General features: G+C 37.9%; 1 protein-coding gene across 6 annotated transcripts in view; it reads left to right on the top strand.

Moving 5' to 3' along the window:
• Nucleotides 1-248: 248 nt before the first annotated feature.
• STXBP5L (syntaxin binding protein 5L) overlaps nucleotides 249-12,837 on the top strand; it is a 207,096-nt gene continuing 194,507 nt past the window's right edge. For all 6 annotated transcript variants that reach the window (XM_054813652.1, XM_054813650.1, XM_054813651.1 and 3 more), the window contains exon 1: nucleotides 249-1,588. In XM_054813652.1, coding sequence (XP_054669627.1) covers nucleotides 1,403-1,588 — 186 coding nt within the window. In that variant the 5' untranslated portion in view covers nucleotides 249-1,402. The remainder of the gene's footprint in view (nucleotides 1,589-12,837) is intronic.

The following is a 12,837-nucleotide window of genomic DNA, read 5'->3' as shown; positions in this document are numbered from 1 at the left end:
CCGATCGACCGCCGAACCGTTGAGAGCAGTCCCCGCCCTCCTCCCCTTTCCGCCATTCACATCCACCCAACTTGCCCCTCAGCAACCAATCGGAAGCTGCCTCTGCTGTCAATCACCAACCTTTGCCCCGCCCCCCTCCCGCTCTCCCCCCAGCGGAGCTTGGAGCTCGGTCGCGCCCTGGTGCGGAGGCGGAGCGGGGCGTGCAGGGCGGGCGTGGGAGCGGAGGAGGGGGAGGAGGAGGAGCTGCGGCTGCCTCTGCCTCCGGCGGAGGTTTCAGTACCTCGGAGAACGGCTGCGAGCGCACCGGGCGGGCGGGAGCCGCCGCCGCCGGCTGGGACCGCAGCCGCCGCCGCCGCCCTCCGCTCACCTGCCCCGCTCCTCTCCTACTCCGCCCCTCCCCGCGCTCGCGCCGCGCCAGCCTCAGGCGCCCCCGGGGACCGTTAAGAACCGTCGCCTCAGAGCGAGCGGCCGCGCGAGGCGCGTCGCCCCGGTTACCCCCGGCGCCGAGGGAGTCCGGTCCCCCTGGAGCGGCCCTGGGGGCACGGCGACGGCACAGGCTCGTTGACCGGGAAGGGTGGGAGAAGGCTGAGGGGGTCCGGCACCTCAGGGACGGGACAGGTGGTCAGTCCGGGACGGCCGGGCTGGCTGAGGGGGTCGCTCGTTACCGTCGTTCGGTCCTCACGGAGCGGCAACCGGGTGAGGGACTCCCACCCCGCCGTGGGGCGGCCGCGCACCCTCCTGGCCAGGAGCCCGAGGGGCAGAGGAGGGTCAAGGGCAGCAGCGGCTGCCGGCACTCGCTGGGGTGGGCAGATAACTAGATAGCGGGAGTCGCGGCTGCGGGACGAGAGCGGTGGCGGGGAGAGGGAATCCGCTCCTCCGAAAGCCTGGCAGCAAAGATACCCCTGACTGAAGGGGTTTTGAGGAGAAGAGGAAATTGAATGTAGTCGAATTTTTGTAGTTTTGTTAAAATAATCAAGTACCGAAGGCAAATCTTAGGCAGAACAGATAGACAGATGGAGTCTACTGTTTTGGATGCAGACTTGATTTTTTCATTTACTTTTCGGTTTTAACCACTACTAAATGTGGATTTTGTGAGAGAACCCGATGGCGGTTGTTCCATTGTTCCTTGTTTGAACGTAAATCTTAGTTTGCTGCTTGTGGATTGTTTTTTTAAATTATTTTTTAAAAGGACCTTTCCAGGTAGCTTTTCCGTCTGACAAAATGAAGCCTTTGTATTTTTCAATCAATTATACCTAATAGTGACATTTTGTTTGGTACAAGGGACTTAAAGTGCTGCCTCACTCGGAGGACCATTAAAGACTTTTTCTTTTGCTACGTGTAGCTTAATGTGTTACGACACATCCTTTCTCCCCCCCAAAATCTTCCAAAAGATTTTTCCAAAATGAAGAAATTTAATTTTCGCAAAGTTTTGGATGGTTTAACTGCCTCATCCCCCGGTGGAAGCAGTGGTGGTGGAAGTGGGGCTGGTGGTGGCTCCGTGCACCCAGGAGGGACTGCAGGAGCTGCAGGGACTCCCAGAGATGAGATCCAGGAGACGCTCACTTCAGATTATTTTCAAATTTGTAAGGTAAGGGCTGTAATTTCTTTTACTACGGAAATAATAAAAGCTACGTTGTGTGTGAGGGCAGTAATATGATACCAATAAGCCTTTTACTTGAGAACTGCAGTGGTTGTATAAGGACTTTGGAATGAAAAGACAGATCTCGTTGATGCTTTTTCCTTCCTGCTGCAGAGTTGGGGTGGTCAGTAAATTCATAAAAATCTTGATTTCAGTATTCAGGGCCAAATCCTAAGTTCTCACTTGGACCCCAAACTAGTAACAAGATTGTGGGCAGGAAAGCAAATCAATTGGTGCTAGTACAGATAATGTTTACAAGTAATTAGAAATTCAAAATTCTATACATCTACTTCCCCTCCTCACTCTTCTCGTCCTCTCTTCCTTTCCTTCCATTTTTTAAGAAAAAGGTACAAGCTAGAAATAAAAGACAGTGCAGTGATTACTGAATCTAGCACTGCAATTATTTGTGAGGGATTGGATATAGATTGAGGGTGGGATTTTTTTAGAATTAGTACTGAAGATTATGACAATAAACTTAGTGGGGCAGCATAAATACCAAAAGCTGCTAAATTTGTTTGGCATTGGTTTTGTCCTAGTTTCAGCTAGGATAGAGTTAATTTTCACAAGGAGCTGGGATGGTTTTTTATGTGTTGGTTAGGTCCTTCAGGGAATTTTCTCTGAGTAGAAAGCATAAGATATTCCTGTGTGTTTTATGTTTTGTATCTGTTTTCTGCAACAAAGCTTTCAGTGGTGTTCTTAAATGCACAAGTAAAATCAGTACGAACTATTTGGTACTTCTGACCAACCCTGGCATATGAAAATCATACTTTAGTAATGAAGACCAAAAATGAAAGGAGAGATTATATTGTGATCCTCTGCTGTTATCTTTAACTTTGACATTAATTCTGTTGGCTTTACTAGAAGTTTTGTTTGCTTGTTTTGCTTAGAAGCTTCAAAACCAGAAATTTTAATTAGTCCAATTTACGTTATTAAGAGTAAATGAACTTCACCTATTAAGTATACTTTCCTTTTATTAACCAGATACCAATTGATTTGAAATTTGTGCTGGAGTTGGCCATAACCTATTCTCATTTGTTTTCGTATTTTGGGAAGAAGGAAGAAATGTAAACAAACAAGACAAGCCTGTAAGACAGTTTGTGTGCAGATCTGGTCCTTGTAAAACACACAGCTTTCCTGATCTCAGCTACCATTATTCTAATTCTATTTGGTTTACAGCTACAGCTACTGCCAAAACTCTTATAGAGTTCAAGGGGAGAAGGATGAACCCCCATGACTTAACGAGTCAGAGACCTTTGGATTTGATTCTACATAATTCTAATTTCTGGTATTTTTATAGTTCTTTGCTGTCCTGAACCAAAACAGGTTCAAGCCTTTTGAGTCAAATTATTCTGTAGTTTAATAGGGTGTAGTGATCAGTGCATTAGAATCATACCTGTTTCCCATGGTTGAATTTGACTCCTTTTGTTTATGTACACAATAATTTAGCATTTTGTGAAAATCCAGGTATTCAGTACAGCGATTTCCCATTTTTGTCACTTCAGTAAAAAGATAATGTAAATAATCAGGATTCATTAAAATGTCATTAGAAGGTCTGACATTCTGAGACTTCTAAGTAAGCCTAAAACTCAGCATGGTTCTTCGCATTTGAGTCATTTGATAGGGCCAAAGATCTGTGTTTAGTATGATATTTTTTTACTTTGTATGGCATATTTGCAAAAATCATTATTTCCCTTCCTTGGCTTGATATTACTTGAAGACAGTTGGTGTTATGTTCTGATAGATCTACTTGGAAATGGATTTACTTGGTGTTTAGGAATATGTCATTGTGAGAAGATTTCAGTAGGCAATATTTGCCTGTCTTAGCTCTTGGGTTAAAATGTTCTCCACAAAGTAAATATTTGTATAGGAAGGCTTTTGGTTGCTTGCAGCAGCACTTGCTTATGAATGCATGGTACTGCAGAAGTCTATAGTATACAAAATACCAACTTCCTTTTTTCAAGATACAAAAGTATGCTAAAAGCAAACTTCCAAAATACTCGGTGATTGTGTGCTTAAAAAATACTGCAATGTTTATTCAACAGGCTCTACTTAATCAGCTATATTACAGTTTACTAACATTACAAGCATGGTTTGAGTGAACCAGCAAAACCCCACAGGCCCCAATCTTGCGTTATGTACTATGCAAGTGTACTGAAGGCAGTAGGACTCGACGCAGGCGCAGCTTTCATCCTGCATGTTTCAAGGTGTAGGATCTGAGCCATAATTTGTACCTTAATCAATTGGAATTAAATAAAAAATACAGCAAGACAAATATAATCCATGTGCTGCCTTCCTGAGCTTTTGTTGTGTAGAGTTTCTGGTATTTCAAATTGTGTATTTTCATGTTAAGTTACATAAGTTATATAGGCTGCATATTTAAGGATCTATGATCCATGTTCCTGCTACACACAGAACTGAGTAAAGCTGATGGCAGTTTTGGTTTGTTACAATCTGCAGGATCAAGGCAGATGAGCTCACAGTCTAAGTAGCACCCCAAACTGGTTTTCCTTTGCTGATTATAAAATCTTCATTTAGATATGAAATGTAAAAGCTGACTCATACTTAAGAATTAAAGGGCCTTACCCTGCAGTTTTTATTTAAATAAATCGCCTTTCTGAAGTTTGTGGGAGGTTTGCTTGACTAAAAACAGTGTTCTGGTAGAACACTGTTTTTATTGGTAACACACCTGATTTTATTAGTAACACACCTGAAAGCTCTCTCTTCAGTTTGTGACATTTTTAGGATGCTTATTACCACAGTGTATTTTTGAGCTTATAAAGTAGAAGTTAATAGAAGGAAATTGAATATTTCATTTTACACTGCGATGTTCACAATGAGTTACTTTGGCATTTATATTTAAAACATTAATGTAATCTTCTGTATTCAGAGACTAAAAATAAAATATTCTTGAAACTCTTACATATGAAATAACTGGCCTTTTTTTAAGCATGATAAATTTATATGTTGGGAGCTGTATTAATGAATCAGTGGCACCGTTCTCAAAGTATTCATGTAATGTGAAATTTTGTCAGAATGGTGTTTTGTGACAACAGGAAGCAGGTGTATAGTTTGTTATATCTAGGGCTGCTGTTGGGATTTGGGTATCCAAATGGAAATCAAGAAAATATCAATTATAGTTCACATGAATTGAATTGAATGTGTGAGCAGCATCATGGCAAAAACTAGGCATGATCCAGTAAATATGTTAGTAAAGTCTATATTAATTTTAATGGTGATACACCTAGCTTCCTCAGTTTTGCTCCTTCATATTTCCCCTCTGTATATATGGGGGTTTTTTCTGGCAAGGTTTTTTTTGGGCTCACCTATGTTTGTCCATAGCATATAGAAACTAAAATACAGCAATGGGGTCAGATCTCCTATTAACTTAGGAAATGAGAAGATCACAGGATGTTCTAAATCATTTGAGTAGAACTTTAAACAGAAAGAACATAGAAGGATAAAACAGTGATTTTATTACTTTTGCAGAAGGTTGATTGTTAGGGGATGACGCAGTTGGGAAAAACTAAGAATGAAGATGTACATTTTTTTAAAATAGTGCATATTCTTCATGAAAATAAGTCTCCCATAGAGAACTACTTGAGCTTTTCTTGAAGAACAATCATAGGGTTGACTTTGTAGAGCATGATGTTAATAACTTTTTGCAGAAAATGTTTGAAATCAAGACCTCAGTTAAGAGCATGGTAGCAGTTGCACTTTACTAGACATAGAATTAATCTAGTCCAGTATGTTCTCTAGCTGTAGGCTGCAACCAGATACCCTAGAAAAGGTTCAAGAACTGCTGAATTAATCATCTTCTCACAGAATTATTCCCCAAGTGCTGCAGGTTATGGAAGCATGAGATTTGTATTCTCTCCAAAACTGATCTTCAATGTTATTACTGGGTAGTCTTGCTATCTAATAAACATCCCTTTCAATCTTGCTGTATTATTCATATTGACAGTATAGTCATAGTTTCAGTATGCACATTACCCAGTCTTTATACAAAACCCATGGAGGCCAGAATAGTTTGAACTTTTTGTTGAAACTGATATTGAAGCTGTGGCTGATTATGATTGTGCCTTCATAACCCTGCGTATCTTTGACAAAAACGGGCCCTCAGGATGCATCTAACCACTAGCTAATTTAAATAACTTAATTATCTGGATTTTCTATAAGGTGATCTTAAATTTTAATTCCCGGTGTTTATAGATGGTAATACTTTATTTTGCCAACCTATGAAGATGAACATTTAGTCCCTCTGATAGCAGTCAAGTAGGTACTTTAACTGCAAATGCAACATGACGCTACAGTTCAATGATAATAGAGAGAAGGTGAATTTTGGAACAGCAGTTTAAGAACAATTCTACAGTAGCACATAGTTCTATATTTGGTTATGAAGAATAAAAAAAATATATATCTTTGTTATAAGCTATCCATAGTGTTTTAGTTAGCTTGAGCTGTTTGGTTGATCTGTGTGGTTTCCTTAGTAAGGTCATTTGGGGGGGGGGGGAAGTGTGTGAAATGCTACATTTCAGAGAAAACCCATTTTAAAATAAGTATTAACCCTTACTTGTAAGGGCTCAGAGTTCATTCAACACTTAAATGGTGAATAAGATAATATTGGGAAGGATTTTTTCCTATATACCAGAGTTTGGATCTAATGTTAGGTGCAAAACCTGATTTATTCTGTTTAAAACTACAGAGTCATAAATTACACTTCTGTAATTAGATGATGGTAATTTTATGAAAGGTGTGATGAGCATAATGTATTTTTCTTTTTTAAATGTTTTTATTAATTAGAAATAGGACTCATCAGTGGTAAAGAGCATAGAATGTTAAAAGCTTATCTTTTAAGAACTTTGAAGATTTTAAGCTACCTATATTAGTGTAGTATAACTGACTCTTGTTTTGTTTTTTGAAAATCTTTTTGTATCACTATGTTTCACTGTTAATTAAATATTAATCCTAAATATATTAATGCAGACCTGTCATGGCCAGTACATGCGATTACAGCTTCAAAAACATTTTAAGACTTTTAAGGTTGCAAAATAAGGCACTCGAAAGTTCCAAATTTCTTATGTTTGGTTGCGCATACAACCTTTAATTGCATGATCCCATATTTCTTCTATAGGTCTAATTTAGTAACATGAATAGTGTTTGCTCAATGGAAAGCACTTCAGTATTTCTTTGCATGCTTAGAACTCAGAGCATACCTGAATATTAAGTTCCCCGTGGACTTTTGCAACAGAAGCGCTCACCACTGTAGTTTTGAAAGCTTTATAAACATTAATGAATTGACCTTCATAATATTTCTGTGAGATGGAGATATTATTATTCCTGCAGTATAGATAAGGAACCGAGGCACAGAAAATCCCAAATGCTAGGCTGGTTAGTATCCACTGTTTTGAGTTCCCAGCTTGAGCTGCTTTGAATCTGATTTATTTTTTTTTAGCATAATTAACATTTTTTAACACTTACCCCATTATGCCTCCCATTGTTTTCATGTTCTGTTGCAAGTGTTCCACACATCTACAGAGTAGTCTTCAGGCTAGTTATTCATACTGTCAATTTACATGTCAACCTTGAATTTCCTTCCTGCCTCAAATGACTACAGATGGAATTCTGGCTCCACGTTGGACCCGTGAATTGTACCCAAGATGTATGAATATCATCAACCTCCGTTATCTCAAACTGGTCAATCACAAAATGGAAACGTGATTAGCAGCCACATGTGAAAAGCTTTATTCATGGCCCTTGGCTAGATCATTTATAAAACTAAGTGATAAAAGCATTGATAGAATTTTCTTTCTGCAAATTTCTTGTACCTTCCTATTTTGTACCAAATAGACAAGTTTGGGAGACAACAGTTCTTTAATTGTTTACTTTTGGTTTGTCTGTAGGACAGACCAGACCGTACTATGCATAAATTGAGGCAAAAGTTCTATGGCAGAAAAAGATAATTTAATTAATCCCTACAAGAGGGGAACAAATTCATGTTGCATAGATTATCTTAGTTCATCTATGTTCTAATTTTTCTGCTTTATGGTTGACCTTGCATTTTTAGCGATATAAGAAACATAGAATATCTTGAGCTGGAAGGAACCCACGAGCATCACTGAGTTCTCCTGACTCAACACAGGAAAACCTAAAAGTTAAACTATTTACTGTAATTTTGTGTGCCATTTCAAGGGGGTTTCTTTGGGTTTTGTTTTGTTTTTTAATCAAAGGATTAATGTATTTCAATCACGTAGTCCTTAGATAAAGAATTGAAATTCAGGGTACTTTTTCCTCACAAGAAAGAGAGAATGACCCTCTTCAGTGAAAGTATATGTTAAGAATAGCTTAATATTCTCTCTGTTCAGGGGTCACTTTTTCACAGGCACTTGTTCAGAGATCAGACCATCCTAACAGAATTCCAGTCTTCATTCCCTGACCTGATGATGGGACTGGGAAATCTCTGGATATCCCGGAATGGTGAAAAAAACCATGGAACATATTGAGGAACACAGTGTCTTCACACTTACATAGCACAGGCCTGACTTCTACAACCTGGTGTGGTGATGCCGTCTCTCATTCCGTGAGAACTGTACTGAGTTTATACCCAGAACACAGGGCTTTTCTGACAAAGTTAACTCCCATCCCCAAGTTTTCTCTTGCTGTCTCTGCTTTATTTTGTGTTCGATCCTTTTTATCCTCTTAACTGTTATTCCCTGCTAGTGGGAACTGGGCGCACTGGATGTACTGTACCTCAGTGGTGGGCCACCAGTTAGTTAATGAGAAATTTTCTCGCTATTGTGGTGGGAAAAGTGATATTGAATCTCTTCTGGGAGGATGGTGGAAATTCAGCCTCGTTGGCCCGTATCTCAGGGAGTGTTCTGATGGTAGACCTGTCATGTAAAACATCGGTTGTACAAGCAACCTTTTTTCCTACTTATTTCTGAAACAAAAAGTCTTATACTTCATTTTTTAAGTAATTTCTCAGTCATTTGTTTAGAGGTTCATGGATAAAAATACAAAGTAGTGGGAGATTTTTTTTCCAAGTAGAAATACATACATTACGTAAAACATGCAGCTGTCCTCAGCAGAGGTGGACTAAAACTGAGACAGACCCCATTCTCACTTGGTTAGTTTAGATGAATCTCCATTCATATCTGACTCTTATTCTGAGACATCCGATACTCCCTGGTGTATGGTATATGCCCAAATCCCTTTCTGAGGTCTGTGTGAAAATACTGTGAAAAGTTAGTATTAGTATGTTCACTTTATAAACAGAGAAAAGGAAGCAGTAGAGAAGTGAACTAGTATACCCTAAGCTACATGAATGTACTGGTCTATTGGCTATTCTAAGAAAAAGTCTTTGTAAAACCAGCTTATAGGGGTATATTAATTTGTCACAATGTATGTTAGAATCATTATAAGGGAAAGTTAGAGGATTGTATGATTAGAAGTATAATGTGCATCTGTGAAAGTTAGGGGACTGTATGATTAGAAGTATAAGTAATGTGCATCTGTGGAGAGGAGAGAAAGCAATATTGTTAGGTACAGATGGCTAGTAAATATGCTCAAATGTAATAAGATGTTATCTTTGTGCAGTGCTGTGTCCATTCCTAACAGATCACCAGCAAAGACTATGAATAGTAAAAAATACTAGAGACAATCTGTCGCCTGTAGCTAGGGTCAAAGTCTAATGAGGTACACTTTTTATGGTTCCTTTGAAGTTAAGTTGTATACTGAAAAAAAAAAAAAAAGACCATTAATATTTAAGGCTTTGAGTTGATGAATGCATATACTTAAAAGTAGCCTTACTGAATTCAGTGGTATATGTGCAGATACAGGTGTATATGGTAGCATGTCTTTTTGCAGAATTTGAGTTCAATCAATTAAAAATAATTGCTTGTATTTCATTTTAAAAGCTGCTATATAAGAATGCTGTGAGGTCAAACACTCAGAAGTCTGGTCCCTTATTCAGGTAGTATTCAGTTATGTCTATATGTGTGGCAATCTAGTCTTTATCGCATCTTTTTATTTTCTTGAAGTGTCGGCTTATATTTTGTTCCTGTCCTCTGTCACATTTGGTTTGAACAGTACACAACACAGGGGAAGGATGGATGCTATTCTGTGTGTGTTCTTTGCAACAGTTCCTTTGAGAAAATCTCTGCATTATCCACTGGACATCACAAAAAGTCATACTCAATAAATTATGAATACTCATCTCAGCTTCGTTCATCCCATTCTATCTATTTTATCCCTTAAGGATGGATATGTGCTTTCAGTCACACCTGTCCAGCATTAGCTGTATGACAGATATATTCCACTGTAGCTGTGGATAAAAGCTAATTGTAGTGGGTCCTAGTTTATTCATCATTTCACCCTACATGTATATTTAAATACTCACTCAATGAGGCAAAGGCAGGAAAACTGACATGTGGTTATGTAAACAGAGATCTGATTCTTATGAGCTTTGGATATAGTGTCTTCATTTGTGTCTGTGAGCTATGCCCTTGGTAGCATTTATGGGCAGTGCAGTGGGGGATAGTAATGTGCAAGATCTGCTGGATTTCACTGCTGTTAGAGGGCAAAAAGCTGCCACAAAATATCTCCGTTTAATTTGGAATATATCTTCATCATATGTGAGATTAAATGCTGGCCAGTATTTCCAGATTAAATTCTAGATTCAACATCAGAAACACCAATAATACACATTATCTCTATATCAAAGTAGGGTTTTAACAGCTGTTCAAAAACACCCAAAACCAAACCCAACCTTCAAGAACTTAATTGTAGTAGCAAAATTTTCTTCTATAGTAGTAGCATGGAATTTTCTTGCAAGATTTTTTAATTCCTCGATATGGCTAATTTTTTAAAATTAAGATATTCTGAAAGCAGCAAACAAAACATCTACTTCAGAACAGTAACCACAATCAGCCATAACAGAATATGACATAATCAGCCTACAGTAGCAAAGTTCCAGAAAATCCAAAATTAGGAAGACATGCAAAATTAATTAGAGTTATTGCTATTTTGGTCTGGTGTAACTTTAATAAAGACAGATTGTTTTAATTATTATTTCTCATTAAAGTTATGAAATTATGTTATTTGCTACATCCATAGTCATAGTGAAGACAAAAATATTTTCCTTTTGGGCCTATCAGGTATGTTGAATGATTTTACAGTTCTTGTAAATACCCGTAAAACAGATCTCCATCAGACAGATGATATTCTCAACCAAACTATTTCAAGTTCTAGAGTAATATGGTTAAATGATGCAACAACAACAACAAAATCAGTACGAACTACTATTTGAATTACTTTGACTATAATGATTCCCCATTTAGACAGAAGTCTTGCTTAAGTAGGTAGACCAAATTGAAGCTTGAAATCAGTGTTTTAGGGTTGGGGTTTTTTTATTATTTTACATTAAAGTCAAGGGCAAATACAGTTTTATTAAAGTACGTAGCATTTTTCTATAGGTTGATGCCCTATTTCTTCTCACCAGTTTAAATGGCAAGAGTGAGAAGTCCATTACAGCATATTTAATGAACAATGTATGCAGTGGATGCATTCTCCATTTTCCTCCCTTTTTGCATATGTGGGGGTTTTTTTTGTTTTTTTTTTAAACTTGGTAGAGTTCTTTTAGAAAGAATAGGAAGGGAAGAGATGAAATCATTTTACATATAATGTCTTCTCCTGAATTTAGGATTTCCCCAAAGGGGATAATACCTACCTTGGGATCATTATCTTCATGTATTACCCTGTAGCTTGTTTTATTAACTTATGCTGTAACTCAGTGCTGTGGTAGATGTGGCAAGATGGTGTAGTTGTCAAGTGGTTGCTTGGCCACAGCAACACTGATTTAAATAGATCAAACAAGTAAGATTAAATCCCAACCACTCTGCTTTGAGCAGGGAGGTTTGGACTAGACAGTCTGCATAGTTCCCTTCCAACCTCACCTGTGCTGTGTACTGGGAATAATGCAGTTCAGGGATCCATGTAATTTTATTTATTTGTGGATCTTCCTGTCTGAATTATATTAATTTTGTAGTTTTGATACGCTACAGCAAATTTCAAAGAACAAGCATGAGGAGAATGCCTTTTGAAATTCAGAAGGCCTTATTTTTCCCCTGTGGTTCACTTAACTTGGCTATTTGTTTGAATATGAATCATATGCGAATAGGACCATCCTTATTTGATAGTCTTTAATATCTAGTTTGCAGAACTGAAAATGGCAGTGGAAAAACACATCTCTGAAGTTTCTGCAGAGATTTTTTTTCATGAAAACATGAACTTTAATGAGGACTGCAAGATTTCTTCTTCATTTTAGTTATTTACTTTTTAAACTAATTGTCTGGAAGATGCCTTTGGATGTGCTGTCTTTTTCAGGGCCAAGTAATATGAGGAAATTGAAAAATTATATAATGCATGGCAGAACTAGTATGTTTCAAAAAACAGTCATATGGTCTGCATACAGACTTCTCTTTTTAAAAATAGAGTTAAAAACAATACATATTAAAAATATAGACTTGATACTAATTTTTGCAACCTTATGTTTTAGTTTTTTAAAGTACATTAAGCTGCTTCCAAAGGAAAAAAAGTTTTCATATATTCATAGTATAAATGTATAATATTCAAGTCAGTTCATTTCAATACTCTAATATATATCTCTTATTTTTTCATATAAATATAATTATCAGTGTATAATACTTGTGAAACTAAACTGTTAGAATTCAGGTTGTGTTTGAAGTCTACTTTATGTCCAGGACAGTTATTTTCCTCAAAATTCTACCATAGCTTATGAAGTGACCTTTTATAACTAAGTAAGTTTTGTCATTCAAAAATTAAAAGACAAAACAAATTTGCCTATTGCTGAAAGTATTGTTCTTCTATGCCAAAAGTTGTGTATGTAAATATTATGGAACTTTTTTACTAATCAGATTGTTCCTTGTGCATATCTTTTCTTCCTGCCTCCGTATTCCTATTTCAGTAACACTTCTCTTTTTTCCTTTCTGTATCCACATTTTCCATGTTTGTTCTCTACTGTGTTTTTCTCCACCAATACCAATCTCCTTTTTCTCCGTCTCTCAGATGCACTGCTGCTGAAGATAATAAGCTCATAAGAAATACCCTGCTGAGACAAACCAATGGTCCATATCACCCAGCAGTCAGTCTCTGACAGTGGCAACAGAATATGTCATTTAGGG

The sequence above is a fragment of the Grus americana genome, chromosome 1 (assembly GCF_028858705.1).
Source record: "Grus americana isolate bGruAme1 chromosome 1, bGruAme1.mat, whole genome shotgun sequence".
Lineage (NCBI taxonomy): Eukaryota > Metazoa > Chordata > Aves > Gruiformes > Gruidae > Grus > Grus americana.
This window is presented reverse-complemented; position numbering and strand designations above follow the sequence as displayed.